The sequence below is a fragment of the Neovison vison genome, chromosome 5 (assembly GCF_020171115.1).
Source record: "Neovison vison isolate M4711 chromosome 5, ASM_NN_V1, whole genome shotgun sequence".
Lineage (NCBI taxonomy): Eukaryota > Metazoa > Chordata > Mammalia > Carnivora > Mustelidae > Neogale > Neogale vison.
In genome coordinates this window covers 35,758,956-35,777,719 of record NC_058095.1, presented here as the reverse complement: position 1 = coordinate 35,777,719, position 18,764 = coordinate 35,758,956, and the positions used below count along the sequence as shown (strand labels likewise).

Genomic DNA, 18,764 nt, shown 5'->3' with positions numbered 1-18,764 from the left:
GAAGCATTGTCATCAATATATGCTAAAAATTAAGTTCTGCTATAGTATTATATGTAATAAATATTCAAATCAGTAATATTATTATATAACATAACTGCAAAGCAATGTTAAACATAATATTTCAAAATATGTTCAGTAATTGAAAACATTTCAAGATACATTTTTTTAATATAATGTGATACGAAAATGTGTTTTTATTGGTGACAATGTCACAAGTACAACTAATACTACTATCATGTGTTGTCTATATTCAAAATAAAAAGAAATGCTTAATTTTTGTTAGAGAGAATTTCTCTCTATGCACATTTATGGATCTTAAGAATCCTCTTAAGAGACTAAAGTCTAGGCAACAAGATAGGAAATGAAGGAGATATTTAGAGAGAATATATTTCAAATAAATAAACATCCTCTGTTAAGTAAAAAAAAATTTAAAAAGGCAAACAGATAAAATAACTCTACCTAAACTGGATTGACTCCAGAAAGTAAAAAGGAAATATCCCTATATCAACTGTTATTTAACAGTTTCCTTTACTTTGCTAAATAGAGCACAGACAAACAACGGTAATACCGCCAAAGCATGATTCATTTTCAAGATGAATCCCTCCCTGTTCAAGGTTTACATTGTTTTTTGACCAGCATCAGACTGTTTATCCACACAACTGTAAATACATCATTTTTAGAACTAACCAACAACAATGCCCATTTTGTTTTGACAGTAAGACACAAAAAGAACATGCAGAAAAATGACCATCACTTGAAGGTCTAAGCTTTAAAAATAAGAAATACTGTACAGAATAATGGGGTGACATTCCAACATAATAAAATTTTAACACGTCACCAGGAGGAAAATGCCTCCTGAAATTCCTTCTTTCAAAGGGAATGTTAAGTGCAACACTACTGCAAAACAGTATAATCTCTTCTCTGAGATGCCTTCTGTTAGCTTCATGCAAAAAAAGGAAGAGAGCTGTGAAAGCAATCAAGCTGAGGGAAAAATCATATATTTTCACTCAGGAATCGAGTATTGTTCTTCTACTATGTGTTCTTTCACAAATGACAAATCTTTAATTGATTGGCATCTCGTACCCTTCTACAAAAATACACTGAAAGTTATTTGTTCGCGGTCATTTAATTTCGGCCTTTTCCCTTGGACTAGAAGATACACCAGAGCAGAGATTACCTCAAATTTTTGTCTACGAATAACCAAAGCCTAGCACAAAACCTGGTATGTCGTAAGCTTAAGAGGGAAGGAAGAACAGGAAGAAAAAAGAAGCTCAAAAGACTTTCTGAATACATATAAATGTAAGGACGAAAAATCCTTCCTAATTTTTTTACTATTATATCTGTTCTCTAGTCAACCTAGTTGCCCCACATGCATTCTGAATCTTTCTCCATCAAGTGTTTGGTGAAATTTAATTGAAGAAATAAACTCAGCACAAAGAGAAAGGTCTCAAAGAACCTATATTATGAGCTAATTATATGACAAAATAGTTATACCTAAAAGTTTAATTATTTCTGAAGTAAAATTTCTTGCAAATGGCTGAAAATACAAATATTCCACAGCTTACTAAGCTTCTTTTTTTTTTTAAATTCCAATGCTTTTTAAAATGACTGTTTTCACCTAGGAATGATTCTAAAAGAAATCATTCTTTGAAGATCATGGGTCACTAGTTAAATTAAATAAACATAAATAACCACTGTTTTTATAAAAATAATGGGACCAAAGCATAAAGCATCATCTAAGAAGAAAATACAAGTCTTGAATTCTTTTTGAGTTAACAGAATTTCTCCCCAGAATCCATTTACCTACATACATATGCTTTCAGTTTATCTTAAAACTTCCTACAAAAAATACATATCTAGGATTGATTAGGTATTACAAAAAGATGTATGTTTCAACAGAAGCTAGAACAAATAAGGATGGGTATATAGCCAAAAGAACTACAGAAGTACTCAAAGAAATGCTCACACATGCATGTTCATAACAGCACTACTCAAAACAGTAAAAAGGTGGAAACAACCCAAATATCCTTCACTGGAAGAAATGATAAAATATCGGTATATACATACTGTAGAATATTACTGGGGCATAAAAAGGAATGAAGTACTGATAAATAATACAATGTGGCTGTACCTCAAAAACATACCACGTCATATGAGCCAGAAATGAAAGATCACATATTGTATGACAACAGTTATATGAAATATTCAGAATAGGTAAATCCATAGAAATGGAAAGCAGATTGGTCGTTGCTAGGAGCCTGGTAGAGAGGAACAGAGGAACTGGTGCAGTCATTTAAGCCTCCAACTCTTGGTCTTGGCTCATGGTCGTAATCTCAAGGTCATAAAATCAACCCCAAGCTAAGTTCTGCACTCAATGCAGAGTCTGCTTAAGATTTTCTCTCCATTCCTCTGCACTATATGCATGCGCTCTCTCTCAAGTAAGTAAATAAATCGTTAAAAAAAACAAAACAAAAAAAAACCAAAAAAACCACATGACGTTCTTCTTGGGTGAGGAAAACATTTTGCAACTAGTTAGAAGTGCTGGTTCATCACTGTGAATGCACTAAATGCCATGAAATTGTTAACATTTAAATAGATAACTTTTGGGAGAAGTCCCCTCTGCCTCTTGGACACAAATGCTTATTTCCTTCCCCAAATTATAAAAGCTCTCAGCTATGATCTGCTCAAATACATCTTCCAGACCTCTCTCTATCTTTACCTCTTCAGGGATCCCAATAATTCTCATATTGGAACATTTCATTGAGTCACTAACCACCTTACACCAGTTAGAATGACAAGACAAGAAACAACAAATGTTGGAGAGGTTGTGGAGAAAGGGGAACCCTATTACACTATTGGTGGGAATGCGAGTTGGTACAGGCACTTTGGAAAACAATGTGGAGGTTCTTCAAAAAGTTAAAAATAGAGCTACCCTATGACCCAGAAATTGCTCTCTGGGTATTTACCCCCAAAATACAGATGTGGTTTAAAGAAGGGGCACAGGCACCCCAATGTTCATAGCAGCAATATCCACAAGAGCCAAACTGTGGAGGAGCTGAGATGCCCTTCAACAGATAAATGGATAAAAGAGATGTGGTCCATATATACAACAAAATATTACTCAGCCAACTGAAAGGATGGACATCCAACATTTGCATCAGCATGGGTGGAACTGGAGGAGATTATGCTAAGTGAAATAGTCAAACAGAGAAAGGCAATTATCATATGGTTTCACTTATTTGTGGAACATAAGGAATAGTATGGAGGACATTAGGAGAAGAAAGGGAAAAATGAAGGGGGGGAAATCAGAGGAAGCAACGAACCATGAGAGACTATGAACTCCAGGAAACAAACTGAGGATTTTAGAGGGGAGGGGAGTTGAGTGATGGGTGAGCCTGGTGATGGGTATTAAGGAGGGCACATATTGCATGGAGCACTAGGTGTTACACACAAACAATGAATCATGGAACACTACATCAAAAACTAATGATGTACATAATAAAAATTTTGTAATAAAAATAAAATAAGTTAACAACTTAAAATAGTTACTTTTATATTATGTAAAGTTAAGATCAACTGAATAAATGAAAATTGATTTCTGTAATAACCATAATCCCTCTAGCTAAAATTCCCTATTCTTAAAAACCTAAATTGGTCATCTGTCAAGGAGAACCTGCAATGCTTTAGAAAAAATGTCATTTAATGTAAACAAATAACTTTCTGTCATTCCAGTGGAAATAAAATGGTACAACCATTCCAATATTACCTACCAAGGTCAAGATCCACATACACACCCACCATTTTCATTAAAAAATGAATACACATTTGCATGAAGGAACATGTACAAAAATTTTCATTGCATAACTATATATAATAAACCAAACCACAAACCTGACAAATACATAGTAAAAAGGATAGATAAATAAATAAATAGAAGCATATTTGTACAATAGAAGATGTAAGAGCAATGGAAATACATAAAGTAAACCCACACAGAATAACATGAATTAATCTCACAAACGTAATCCCATGGTGATATATTTTTTAAATAAAATGCAAATGCTGGTCTAAAACATATGATTAGCAGCTATTCTCCAACAATGAATATTTCTTAATGAGCTAAAGTACCAACTCTGGTTAAAGACAAACTTTTCTGAAAAAATCTATAGGTATGTGATTCAATCTATAAATTTATAAAAATAATCTCAACTTCATATTCCACACATGTGACACAAAGTATGCCTTAGATATTAAAAAAGTTAGCATGGCAGAGATCATCATTCCTATATTGGTTTCAATTTATTAAATTACTTAATAAATTTAAGAATGTTCCCAATGAGCCTAAGATCTTCTATTTGCATGAACAGATGAGGGGGAGGAAATGTTTTAATTATTTTATCCCAGATCTCAAAACATAAAGATAACAAGAGAAGAATGGTAGAGTTCAGTGGGGAGAGAAAAAATTGGTTTACCGTGCAGAGGTGATCCAGAAGGGCTACTTGATAGACCTGGAACAGGGCTACAGCGACCTCCTTGCTTAGACGTCAGTTCTTGTTCAATTTCTTCCAGCCCAGCACTTTTCTGGAAACGGCTCATACGATTCACAACTCGTGGTGACATATGTGTTCGAACACAAGGCTGGCCACCATAAGGGTTGATGGGGAAAACGTGGGAAGTCCCCCGGAGAGTACTGACCACGACCCAGCGACAGTCATGGCTGAAGCAGATGTCTTGTACCTAGAAATGGATAGGGAAAAACACAAACAGGACTGAAACTATTTGGATTAATATGTTAATGGAATTTAAATTTTTTTTAAAAGGGGGGGGGAAAGAAATGATTTGGATTTATCTAGTATCACACATACCACCAGATCTAAATAGAAACATCTAACTTGTTACCAAATTTACCTCATATTAAGTTATAAATTAAAATTTTTATCCTACAGGTGAGTTACCTGGTGAATATTGATCAAAACTCCCTATCAGGAATTCTGTCTCTTGCAGCACAGACTGCCAAGTCAAAAATCAGAACTTAGGCAGTTTCGCCTTATATATCTACAAATATATATATGAGTCAGGTTTATTTCTCTAAATTTATTTGCCTTCTAATAAGCATAAAATAGTAAAAATAAAAATAAACATTATACAGTGTAGGTGCAGTTATTAATCCAATCCTTCTCTGAAGAGTTGGATTAATATTAATTGAAGAATTAATTGAAGAATATTAATTCTTCAATTAATTCAATATTAATTAATTCAATATTAATTGAATTACTATTCATTAGGTTCCATGCTAATGAATGGAATAATAATTAATATTCATTAGGTTCCATGCTAAGCGCTAGAAATAAAAAGATGAGTAAGAAAAAATCTTTGGGAAAAGCTAGAGGAAGGAGCCAGACATAGTCTCATGATCTGAAGGAACAACTCTGCACACATCTGCTTGTTCTTTACTGTGCCTAAGATTTTTATTTAAAAAAAATAAAAGATGAAGAAGAAGAAGAAAGAAAGAATCTTTGGGCTCACAGCCTAACAGGAGAAAAAAACAAGTAAGAAATTTGTGAGAATGTAATATAAACAAAGTGAAGTATTTGCCTTGTGAATCAGGCACAGTGGTAAGAAAAAGGAAGAAATATATGAAGTTTCTGTGAAAGGTAAAAAGGAGATGGTGAAGGTGGAGGTGTAGGAAGGGCCTGGATTCTGGAAATAAATTTTGACTTAGGAAATACAGAGAAGGAGAGAAGGCAGTCCAATTTAGATATATTGAGACATTCTACATTAGATATAAATGCATAGATAGAAGATGGAAATGATGTTCAGCATGTCCAAAATAAAAAAAATAATTTAAAAATCAGACTTGGCAAAAGCCAGAGCAAGAGGTATTTGGATTTTATTTAGGAAATAGTGGAGTCAAGGGACACCTGGGTATCTCAGTTGTTAAGCATCTGCCTTCGACTCAGGTCATGATCCCAGGGTCCTGGTATCCAGCCCCACATCAGGCTCCCTACTTGGTGGGAAGCCCGCTTTCTCCCTCTTCCGCCTGCTTCTCTCTCTCCCACTCCCCCTGCTTGTGTTCACTCTCACTGTCTCTCTGTCAAATAAATAAATAAAATCTTTTAAAAGGGGGGGGGGCGCCTGGGTAGCTCAGTGGATTAAAGCCTCTGCTTTCGGCTCGGGTTGTGATCCAGGTCCTGGGATTGAGCCTTGCATTGGGGTCTCTGCTTAGCAGGGAGATTGCTTCCCCCCACCCCCCCACCCCCGCCTGCCTCTCTGCCTACTTGTGATCTCTGTCTGTCAAATAAATAAACACAATCTTGAAAGAAAGAAAGAAAGAAAGAGTGAGAGAGAGAGAGAGAGAGAGAGAGAAAGAAAGAAAGAAAGAAAGAAAGAAAGGAAGGAAGGAAGGAAGGAAGGAAGGAAGGAAGGAAGGAAGAGGTCAAGATTTCAAATTTGGAAGGATGATTCTGAGAGAGAAATGTAGGGGAGTAGATTTGCAGTAGGAATAAGGGTAAGCTGAAGGAAAATTATGTAAAAGTTCCTTCAATAGTCAAGGATACAGGACTCTTAAGAAAAGTGGAATGCAGAAGAAAAAATGTATCAAGACACCCTAAACACATACACACACACACACACACACCCTCATATATCTCTAGTGGCTGACAAACTTTGGCAGACCATCCAGTCTCTATTTTCTGCTATAACTACTCAACTCTGTCCTTCTAGTGTGGAAGTAGCCACAGAAAATATGTAAATGAATGAGTGCAACTATGTTCAAAAGAAAACTTTATTTACAAGTGGCTGGACATAGACTTGATTTAGGGGAATTTAGTTACTAATTTGTATGACTCTTACCAGGTGCTGAATATAGAAGTTCCATTACTTCCAGATTAGCAAACTCAATGTACTACTTTCATCTTTGTATCACTCTAAAGATGACAAGTTGAACAAAAATGTGCCCATTTACTTTTATCCTTAAAAAAGAAAGTCAAGTAGAGGCAGCTCGGTGGTGCAGTCAGTTGAGCGTCCCTCTCTTGGGGTCATGGGGTCGTGGGATCAAGCCCCACATGGGGCTCCATGCTGGCTTGGGATTTTCACTGCTCTCTCTCTCCCCACCCTGTGCACATGCGCACTCTCTCTCTCTCTCTCATCAATAAATGTTTTTTAAAAAAGAAGATGTATATATGTATATGCACATATATATTAATATGTGGCATATTAGCTATCCTTATAATATGAGCTAAGTAAAACTCCTCTGGCAGTCAGAGAAGCCCATACTTTCCAATATATTAGTACTTCAAATAAGCCCAAATTCAGATGAAAATCCTGAAATTCTGCTACTCCAGAAACAGTCCACCAACAAAAGCTATAAGTACACATCATAGTGTAAGTCTCTAAAAGAGCCCAGAACCTTTGAAATAAAAAAGAAATCATAGTCTTACAGATAAAGACAAGATATTTCATTGTTAGACTATTGCTAGACAAAAACTATCACTACATGGACAAACCCCAAATTCAACCATATGCCTGCCCATTTCAATCACTGTGATATATGCCCTAATGATACATTAAGGTTATAATTAAAGAATTGACTGAAACCTGACAAATTTAACCCCAGGGATTCTAGAATTGTGAATAAAAAGCCAGTTCACAAGTGGTTTACCTCTGTAATTTGCCTACAATAACTTCCAGCTAAACTGACTTATGAAAAAGCGAGAGAAAGTGTAAGGAGCAGGCAAAAAAAAAAAAAAAAAAAGTATAAATAGCAGAAGCAAAAGAAAAGAAAAACAGTTCCATACAAGTTTAATATCATACTACCAAATGCATTAACATGAGCCAGAATGAAATATATAAAGAAAAAAAAAAAAAACCACCTGTAGACTTATTGAGTAATTTATGTCCCGTCCACAGTGCAACTAAATCACGTTATCTAAAACCTTGTCCAAAACACTTATAATCAAGACTGCTTCCTGGTCTGTCAGTGAAAAGAAGTTTCCTTCTTTCATTTTAAAAATACTTGTGATACGAAGTGGCGCTAACAATCCATATCAGGGCAGGAAGACAGAATTCCACCTCAGCGCTTACTTAGAAAACTGCTCTTAGAGAACTGATTCTGCTCTATGACCCTGAGGACATATCAGGATACTTAAATGAACAGAGAAGATATTCGTTGTCAAGAGACAGAGAGAGTTTAATCCTTTAAATAACATAGAGGATAACAAGTCGCCTACACACAAAATGTGAAATGATGTAACTGTTGGTGTTATCAAACAAGTTGGGGGGTTTTTCACTACACTATTAAAGACAAGAAAGACTATAAATAAATAAATGAATAAAGACAGGGAAGACTATATATAATGGCAAACTAGTAATAAAATGAAGACACCATCTGCATGATTTTTGGACCTCAGGTTTGGAATGATACTTCTAGTAAAGATTTTTTCTCATCACGAAGCAGGGAAGCTACATGGGAGGTGTATCTCTGATTTAGTGATACAGTACCGTATATCATGGCAAATAACATTTACCAAGTACAGATCAGGCAATTCTTAGAAGTTTAAACTAAACCAGTACAGATACTAAAACATACCTGTACGGGTACCAAAACGTACTATCCAAATACCCCCCCTCAAATTTAGGAAGCAAGCATATTTAGACAATTGTGATTTTTAAGAACTATTTACTATTCTGAAACTCAGGAATTGACTCAATCAAGAAGATGTGGACAGCAAAAGACAGATCGTACGGCTCCAACTTAGCATTTCACACTGGTATGAAGCTGGAGCAGAGAATGAATGTGAACATAGGACAAGCACAGGTTTCTTCCAGAAAAGGGGTCAGCAAACTTTTTCAGTAAGAGGCCAGAGAGTAAAATTTTAGGCTTTGCAGTCAAGAAAGCAAAACTAAGGATACTATGTAGGTACTTAGAATAACAAGAAAGAAAACAAATTTTGACAAAATTTTCACTGAATAGAATTTTTTGTAATGTAAGTCTACTAATAAGAAGAAAGGAATCTATTTTTTATAGGAGATAATAGTTTGTTTATTCGGGGTTCAAAGCTAGTATTATTATCATCAAATAGATCCCAAGGCTTTATATATTTATAAAAACCATTCTTGGCTCATGAGATGTACAAAAACAGACAGGGGGCCACATATGGCCAATGGACCACAGTTTGTGACCCATTTTATACCACCACCACAGTAGTAAATGTAAATTTGTCAAATCATCATAAAACTTCAAAGCAGAAAGGACCTCAGAAATCTAAAGTCAAAGTCAAAAACACAGTAAGACCCTCAGGTCAATATTATTCTTATGGTTTGCAAGATACTCCACAGTAAAGAGAGGAAAAACTATAAAGAAAGCCTTCCCCATAAGAAGAATCCATGCAAGATATTAGTTAGGAACATGAAACCAATGAGATTATAGTTCTTTTCTAAATCCAACAGCAAGCAGACATTCTGTATTGTCTTCCAGATGAATATAGCAGTATTCAATTCAACATTAATACATAACTATTGGAGTAAGTCATTTGAGTTGGAAAAACAAAATCACACATACACTCATAAGCCCTACAACCTGGAGATAACTATTTCAAATTATCCTGGACATCTCAATGTACAGACAGGTATGTATAGATATTTATGTGTATATTTATGTGTGTGTATGTGTGTGTGTATATCATACAAACACAAATATAGATACATAAAGACATATGTATGCACATACACATATAATTTTTCACTGGATAAGAGTAACCAATTTGAAATATGAAATAATACTTCAATATTATACAAGATAGTGAAAAGATATGGAAACAGCACTATAAGTATAAAGTATTTACATGTGATTACAGGCTTTCCCTACAGGTAGCACGTAATGGCAAATATGTCAGTTACTAGCTACAAAGCCATGGAAAACTTAGTTAACTAACTCTCTGTCTTAGAGTTCTTCATTTGCAAAATGGGAACAATAATGCAAGTCTCCTGGGGTTTTAGATTTAATGAATTCACATGTAAAGCCTATCACTCACTAAGCACTAAACAAAGATGTTTACTGTAACTATCATAATTACCATAAAAATACATCCCTACTCGGTTCAAACATCTCTATTTTTACTGCTAACAACATACACTAAACCACTATCATCACTCCAATAGGTTACTACATTACACTCCAAACTAGGCTCTTATTTAGGACCATCTACAAGCAACAAAGGACAAAGTAGATAAACTGTACTTATTCAATATTCAAAACTTTCCTACCTCAAAGAATACTACAAAAAAATAAAAAGACAACCATAGGGGCACTTGGGTGTCTCAGTGGGTTAAGCCTCTGCCTTCGGCTCAGGTCATGATCTCAGGGTCCTGGAATAGAGCCCTGCAGCAGACTCAATGCTCAGCAGGGAGCCTGCTTCCCCCCTGTCTCTCCCTCCCTTGTGATCTCTCTCTCTCTCTCTGTTAAATAAATAAATTCATTAAATCTTTTAAGAAAGAAAAAAAGACAACCATAGAATATGAGAAAATATTCCTAAATAATAGGTCTGATAAAGGTCCAGCATGTAAAATACTTAAATAAGTCTTTCAACTCGACAACATAAAGACACGTAATTCAATTAAAAATAAGCAAAAAGGGGTGCCTGGGTGGCTCAGTGGGTTAAGCCGCTGCCTTCGGCTCAGGTCATGATCTCAGGGTCCTAGGATCGAGTCCCGCATCGGGCTCTCTGCTCAGCAGGGAGCCTGCTTCCTCTTCTCTCTCTCTGCCTGCCTCTCTGCCCACTTGTAATCTCTCTCTGTCAAATAAATAAATAAAATCTTAAAAAAAAAAAAATAAGCAAAAAAAAAAAAAGAGTCTTTTTTCCAAAGAAGATATAAGAAATGGCCAAAAGCACAAGAAAAGATGCTCAACATCTTTAGTCATTAGGGAAATGTATATAAAAAACACAATGAGATACCATTTCATACTGAAAAGAGTGGTTATTTTAAAAAAAAGTGTTGATAAGAATGTGGAGAAAGAAACATGAACCCTCATACATTGCTGGGAAAAAAGCAAATGGTGCAGACACCTGAATTCCTCTAAAAGCTAAACATAGACTTTCATCCTTAGATACCCAAGAAAAATGAAAACATGTTCAAACAGAAACCTACACACTAATGTTCATAGAAGTATTCCTTAGAATTCAAAAGTGGAAACAACCCAAATGTCTATCAACTAATAAATGGAAAAAATGTGCTCTATACATCAAGGGAATATTATTCAGCTACAAAAAGTAATAAAGTTCTGATACATGCCACAACATGAACTTTGAAAACACTATGTAAAATGAAAGAAGACAGAAAAGGCTACCTGTTATCTGATTCCATTTATATGAAATGGACAAAATAAGCAGATCCACAGAGACAGAAAATAGGTTAACAATTGCGAAGGGCCAGGGAGAAGGGAACGGGGAGTAGCCACTCATGGGTACCAGGTTTCTTTCTGGGGTGATGAAAATGTTCTGGAATAAAATAAAATAGTGATTGATATACAAGTCTGTCTACCAAAACCCACAAAACTGTACACTTTAAAAGGGTGAACTTTATGTATGTGAAGTATGTAAAGCTGTTATTTAAGAAAATGAAAAAACTAGTTAGTTCTCTGAAAGGTAAGTTCTATAGCCTCTTTTTATAGTTTGTGGTTTCATTTACCTGTCCTTTGGTTCTCTGAGATGTCTCTATTATTCTAGGCTCAAAAGAAGATAAGCAACTGCTAAGAACCCTAAGCTAGCATTTTATCGTGCCCATCTCAGCTCACTTCACATCTGAGGCTGGGGTAAATGAGTGAATACAGTATAATATGGGGAAACACTATAACCAGATGTTCTTATTATTAAGTTTCCCTCCATTCAGCAAAGAAGTGTGGCATAAAATGATAAGGAAAAAATCAAGCAGAGTACCTAAAGTAGTATGGGACTACTCATTAGACACTCACTATAATCAATTTAGAGCTTTTAAGTATACAAATGTCAGGATTCTTAACTAATGGGATATGAATTTTTAAAATACAGACTGCTTAATTAAATGTTTTGCAAATTTTTATTAGAGTATATAATTTATTATTTATAAATTATTTATTATAGGGGCACCTGGGTGGCTCAGTGGGTTAAGCCTCTGCCTTCGGCTCAGGTCATGATCTCAGGGTCCTGGGATCGAGTCCCGCATCGGGTTCTCTGCTCAGCAGGGAGCCTGCTTCCTCCTCTCTCTGCCTGCCTCTCTGCCTACTTGTGATCTCTGTCAAATAAATAAATAAAATCTTTTTTAAAAATTAAATAAAATAAATTATTTATTATAAATAATTATATAAATTATATAAGTTATATAATTTATTTATTATAAATAACTTATTATTTATTATTATTTATTATTTATACTTTATTAGAGTATATAATTTGTTCATTAAATGGTTCCTGTATTATTTGGCATATTGATAACATCTCACACTTGTTTTTTATTGTAATGATGTAAAATTTAGCTATCAGAAACCACTAGGCCTCTAGAAAGCAAATATATTTGTTCCTTAAAATATAATGTAGCTATATATATAATTCTAACTTATATAAATATTTTTTGGCAAACTGGATTATCCTTTTTTAAGTATTTTATTGATTTAATAATCCAAAACAATATTTGGAACAACCAAATCTAATAGAGCACACATACACTCACACAGAACAATTATGCCCATTTTATCAAAACCTTAAAAAAAACCACTCCAAATGTGTATGTAATTCACAAAACAGGTTGAATTCAAATTACATATGATACAAGATTATTTGAGCACTAGAATTAAGTGGTACCCCATTTAAGCATCTAAGGTATAGAATTCAGCATTTTACAGGGCTTCAATTTATGCCACAAATTCATCACCAAAACCCAATTAACTAATAATGGAAATAAAAATATAGGGTTATTATTTTTTTCTTTTGTGAGGGAAGGTGGGGCAGAGGGAGAGGTAGAGGGAGAACCCCAAGCAGGCTCCATGCCCAGCACAGAGCCCAATGCAGGGCTCGATCTTACACCCCCGAGATCATGACCTGAGCTGAAATAAAGAGTCAGACACTTAACCAGCTGAGCTACCCAGGCGCTCCATAGTATAGGATTATTTTAACATCCTAAAATCTAAAACAAAGTTCCTCAAACTTTAGTGTGAAAAGAAGCACCTAAGTTACTTGTAAGAAGTGCAAATAAGTTGGTCCTACCTTCAGGATTATGATTCTATAGGTATTGGGAGGTGACAGATACATGACCAAGAAATCTGCAGTTTCAGAACACTCAGAAAACAACTCTGCTACTGACCTAAGGTCTCTAATACAGAGCCATAGAATAAAGTGACCAAAAATGGCCTATTTCTGTACCAAATGTTAGAAAGCATAAAAAGAGGTTTTGGTCTTTGTTGTTGTTGTTTTTTATTTTTTTATTTTTATTTTTTTTTCCAATTTATTTATTTTCAGAAAAACAGTATTCATTATTTTTTCACCACACCCAGTGCTCCATGCAAGCTGTGCCCTCTATAATACCCACCACCTGGTACCCCAACCTCCCACCCCCCCGCCACTTCAAACCCCTCAGATTGTTCTTCAGAGTCCATAGTCTCTCATGGTTCATCTCCCCTTCCAATTTACCCAAAAGCACATACCCTCCCCAATGTCCATAACCCTACCCCCCTTCTCCCATCCCCCCTCACCCCAGCAACCCACAGTTTGCTTGTTGTTGTTTTTTAAATAAAGTAATAGCAATGATTGCCTAGGACAAGAGTGAGGTGGAAGTTTGAAAAAAGTTGTAGGATGTTTTCTGGAATGATGAAAATGTTGTGTAGCTTGACTGCAGTGATGGTTATATGAATGTGACTAGCAGATGGCAAATCGAACACCCATCTCCAATCCTCCCTCCCTCACCTGACACCAGGTGCTTCATATGTGCTTGCCCAGCCTCTCCAACAGGAAGTGTTGACACAGCTATGATCAGTCAGACAGAAGCAGGATGCTATTTTGCAGGATTCTGGGAAAGAATTTGCTTCCTGATTTAAAAATTAACATCACTGAGGCTGCCCATACTCCCCATCTTAGTGCCTTGAATTCAGAAACAATGCCCACAAGAATAGCAATTACATAAAGCGTCACAAGGAAAAGAACAAAAAAGTCACAAAGACATTGTCAAACAACTGTACCAAACCAGCAACAGAATTCTTATAACATGACAAAAATAAACTCCGATTTTTTTAAAAACCATCATTAAATGTGATTTTCTTTCTGTAGCCAAACGTACACCTATGGTTCAAATACCAATTTGCTTTCCAATTCTCTTAAAAAAAAAAAAAAGTAAGGAAGGAAAATCCAAAGACAGTACTTGGAAAGAAAGTCTGTAATCCAAGAGTATTATAGTTTCAGAAGCCCATGAGAATGGCAACCAAAGCCATAAAGACAAGTGCCATATATCAAAAACTAACTGGTCAAGGTCCAAGCCCTCAGATGATGTTATATTTAATGAAAATACATAAAAGAAGTTATTTGCTTGAAAATTAATATACAAGTTCTAGAGATATCCCCAGCCTGCATTTCAATAATTTTATCCTTCAAAATTGATATAGATACTTTCATTAAAATGTTATAATTCTGACTATCATGACAAGGTTAATGGCAATAAAAGTTTGCTTGGGAATAAGTGGCTTAGAAAGGAAATGTGTTAAAGATGGATAATCCACACATACCTTCTATCCTATCTGCCCCCCTGCTCCCCCTATGAATTCTTCATTATCATTCATTTAGTCAGTAAATATTTATGGAAAGTTTTTTAGATCTTTTGCACTAAGTACCAAAAACTGAAAAATGAACTAATGCTAATAAGCAGTAGGCAATTATCATCTGAACCAGCAACTACACTCTGGGCACCTATGCCAGAAAAATAAAAATTATGTTCACATAATATATTCATAATAGCCCCAAACTAAAAACTGTCCAGGTGAATGTATAAACCTGTGTGAGTTAGGTCTACTCATAAAAGGGCAATGTGAGGGAATGGTTGAGTATCCTCATGGACACACAAACCTACACAGGTGATTAAATTGTACAGAACTAAACACACATACACACACACACACACTCATTTCCACACAAACCCACAAATGCACAAATAAGTAAACCCAGTGAAACCTAAAAAAGATCATGGATTATACCAGTGCCAATATCCTGGTTGTGATATACTCTAGTTTTGTAAAATGTTACCCATTGAAATAAACCGTGTCAAGTGTACATGAGATCTCTTAGTATTTCTTACAAATCTGTATGAATCTACAATTATTTCTATAAAAATCTGAACTAAAAAAAAGTTAATACGATGCCTCACACACACCACAGAGCCAGCAGTGCTAACATGGCCTAGCTCCTGCAACCTGAACTTAAGGGGTAACAAGGATGAGGGGTATCCAAGATACCAGAGGCTGCAGGGGTGAAACTTGGCAATGTTGGGAGTGTGGGCACACTCGCAGGATGCTGGAAAGTAGCACTAATGCCCATGGGGAAATAAGTGGCACCCACACTGGGGAACAACCACTTGGTCAAGTGAGAGGAAGGCCAACATTTCTGGCTGCCCCCAGAGTATCTGCAGGGCAGCCTCCCCTAACAAGATGGAGGATAATGTGACCACCTGGCAACTGTCACTGGAACAACGGACATGTGCACAATGAATACATTAGTCTGTGTTCTCCTATAGGGAAAGTAGTCCCTGTCCTTGTTGGGGAGGTGGGGGGAAGGTGCCCCAGAGAATACCTGTAAGGAAGTGTAAGCAAATTCTGCAGTAGGGAAGAGAAGCTAAAGTGACCTGGTAAGTACTGCTATGCTGTTGATGAACGTGTAACTGGTATTAATGGCTTAACTTACATGCTTGTAAGTGTCAGAGGGTATATCCTCTGCCATGAAGAATGAAATAGTAACAGGGAAAGCGCACAACAGACTACCTACTGGGCTTCCAGTTCCTTCCATGTTATACAATAGAAACAACAGAATCCCAGTAGGAAGTTAGGTAGTGACTTAATGGCTGGTGAAATACTCAGGTGTTATCCCAGTACAACATCGCCACCTGCCTGATCCAGCAACCAAATACATTGCCTTTTTCAGATGGTGAACAACTAACCCATAAGGCCTTGTGATTTTCAAGACCAACACTGGGTTGGGTCAACTCAAATTTGATGATGAACATGGTGGTGAAGACCCAACAGAGCTTTCTAGTCAAATGGAAACGGTCTATTTCTGAGTATGTTCCAGCCCGGCCCTACAAGAAGCATCTCGTTTTCACAGCTACTTTATCAGCTTCTCCACCTGCCTTAAGCAACGGCACTGGTTCAATAGACCCTTGGTTCACACAACTTCCTCTAAATGCCTGTGCCTGATTCCCTGATGGCTTGCCTAAGATGAAGGCTGATGGTGTCCACTAGCCTGTGGCAGGTGCGCAACCCCAGCAAAAACTCTGCCGGGACCAATGAAGCAAAGCCCCATCAGCACAGTAGGATAATGGAAAGCTGTCACTTCTGTTTTAGTTGACGGGTCACTATAGCTCTGGGCCCATCATATCTACCTGTTGATGTATTCTCTATGATGTTTTTGTACTATGATGGCAAGTTAAGTACAGAGAATATATACAACGCAGAGTTTAAATATTTACTACTGGTCCTTCACAGAGAAAGTTTGCTGAACCTGCTTTATTTATTTTTTTCAGTGTTCCAAGATTGTTTATGCACCACACCCAATGCTCCATATAATACGTGCCCTCCTAAATACCACCCCCTCCCCTCCAAAACCCTCAGTTTGTCTCTCAGAGTCCACAATCTCTCATGCTTTGTCTACCCCTCCAATTTACTGCAATTCACTGAGCCTGCTTTAAACAATATTGCTAACACTTTGGTGACTGCCAATGTCCTAGCCAAACCTCGTGTGGTTTGCCATGAGGAAGACCACATACTGGCAGATTGCAGATATCCCTTCTTTTAGGGCTAAGAGCTACACAAACAAATCATGGCTAGTAACTGAACAATCTGGTTCACTCCCACCCAAGGTAAGATTCCATCCACCGATGGAAAGGACTAGAATCAAGCTGCTCATCAAGCCTGTACTGCCCTGCTCTGCACAGTGATTCCCAACTAAATTCATCAATAATAAATGTTTGGGGTTTACATCCTTTCTATTATCCACTGTTTTATAATCACTCAAAGTATATGTGATGTCATAGTTAAAACACACAAACTGAAGGTGTGTTATAATATAGTGTAGTAAATTATATACTACATGTAATATGCTATTATATATAACATATATAGTATGCTATTATATATAACATATATATAGCATATACATAAATATACTGTAGATTAGTTGCTTACCTATTAATATAGCTGATATGGTTTTCAGATATTTGACCCTTTTCACCCTATTTGTTCTATCAAATATTGAGAAAGAACTGTTAAACTCAGGTTTAGATAGTACATATTTAAATCTTCCTGATAATTTGACTCTTTAACATAATGAAAGATCTCTAGATCTTTCTGTTTTAACTTATTTTAGTTGATATTAATATGGCCAAGTTTTTGACATTATTGTATTTATCATTTGCATGACATATTTTTTTTAAGATTTTATTATTCATTTGACAGACAGAGATCACAAGTAGGCAGAGAGGCAGGCAAAGAGAGAGGAAAGGAAGTAGGCTCCCTGCTGAGCAGAGAGCCTGATTTGGGGCTCGATCCCAGGACTCTGGGATCATGACCTGAGCCGAAGGCAGAGGCTTTAACCCACTGAGCCACCCAGGTGCCCCACATGACCTATCTTTTAACATGCTTGTACTTCATTATATTCATGTCTCAACATGAAAAGTGAATCTCTAATAGACAATTCCTTTAAACTAAAATACATTAATATTTTATATAATTATTATACTTTGGTTGAATTTTGATGTACGATTTAATATCTGGTTTTTGTTTATCCAGTTTCTTGTGCCTCTGTTCTTCCTTGTCTGCCTACTTTTGAATTAACTGAAATCCATGTTAACTGAATTACTTTCTTTTAGGTATAGCACGTTGAACCCTGAAACAGTATAGTTCCAGATATGTGCTTCATACGTCATACGTCAGCACTATAGGTCCATCATGCTGTATTTATCGTATGCATTACATGAACACATGATATAAACCCCAGAAAATGACATAAAAATTTCATATACATAAATACTATCATTTTAACATTCCTATATATTTTTAAATAAATTAAAATGTGGGGCAACTGGGTGATGGGCATTAAGGAGAGCATGTGATGTGATGGGCACCGGGTGTTATATGCAACTGATGAATTACTGAACTCTACATCTGAAACTAATAATGTACTGGGTGTTGGCTAACTGAATTCAAATTTTAAAAAATAAGAAAATTTTAAATGGGAAAAATCATTCTTTCCCATTAGAAACTGACCATTTCTCAGATATTTCATTACTTCCAAAAGATCCAAGCTTGCTCTGCTATCATTTACCTTTACCATAATTTTTATTGTGAATGCACTGACCTTATTTCTCACTGCTTCATTTTTGAATGATACTATTACTGGATGGAGAATTTTTGATCGCTTGTATTTTTTTCCTTTCAGTCCTCTAATCATTATATTCCACTGCCTTTGGACTTCCATGGTTTCTATGAGAAGTCACTAATTTGTTGATATTATTTCCCTGTATACAATGTATTACTTTCCTCT

General features: G+C 36.0%; 1 protein-coding gene across 8 annotated transcripts in view; it reads right to left on the bottom strand.

Annotated features, from left to right (window-relative positions):
- The window catches only part of BCAS3 (BCAS3 microtubule associated cell migration factor), a 588,867-nt gene that overhangs the window by 345,801 nt on the left and 224,302 nt on the right, over positions 1–18,764 (bottom strand). For all 8 annotated transcript variants that reach the window (XM_044248512.1, XM_044248515.1, XM_044248514.1 and 5 more), the window contains exon 15: positions 4,473–4,737. In XM_044248512.1, the coding sequence (XP_044104447.1) occupies positions 4,473–4,737 (265 nt within the window). The remainder of the gene's footprint in view (positions 1–4,472; positions 4,738–18,764) is intronic.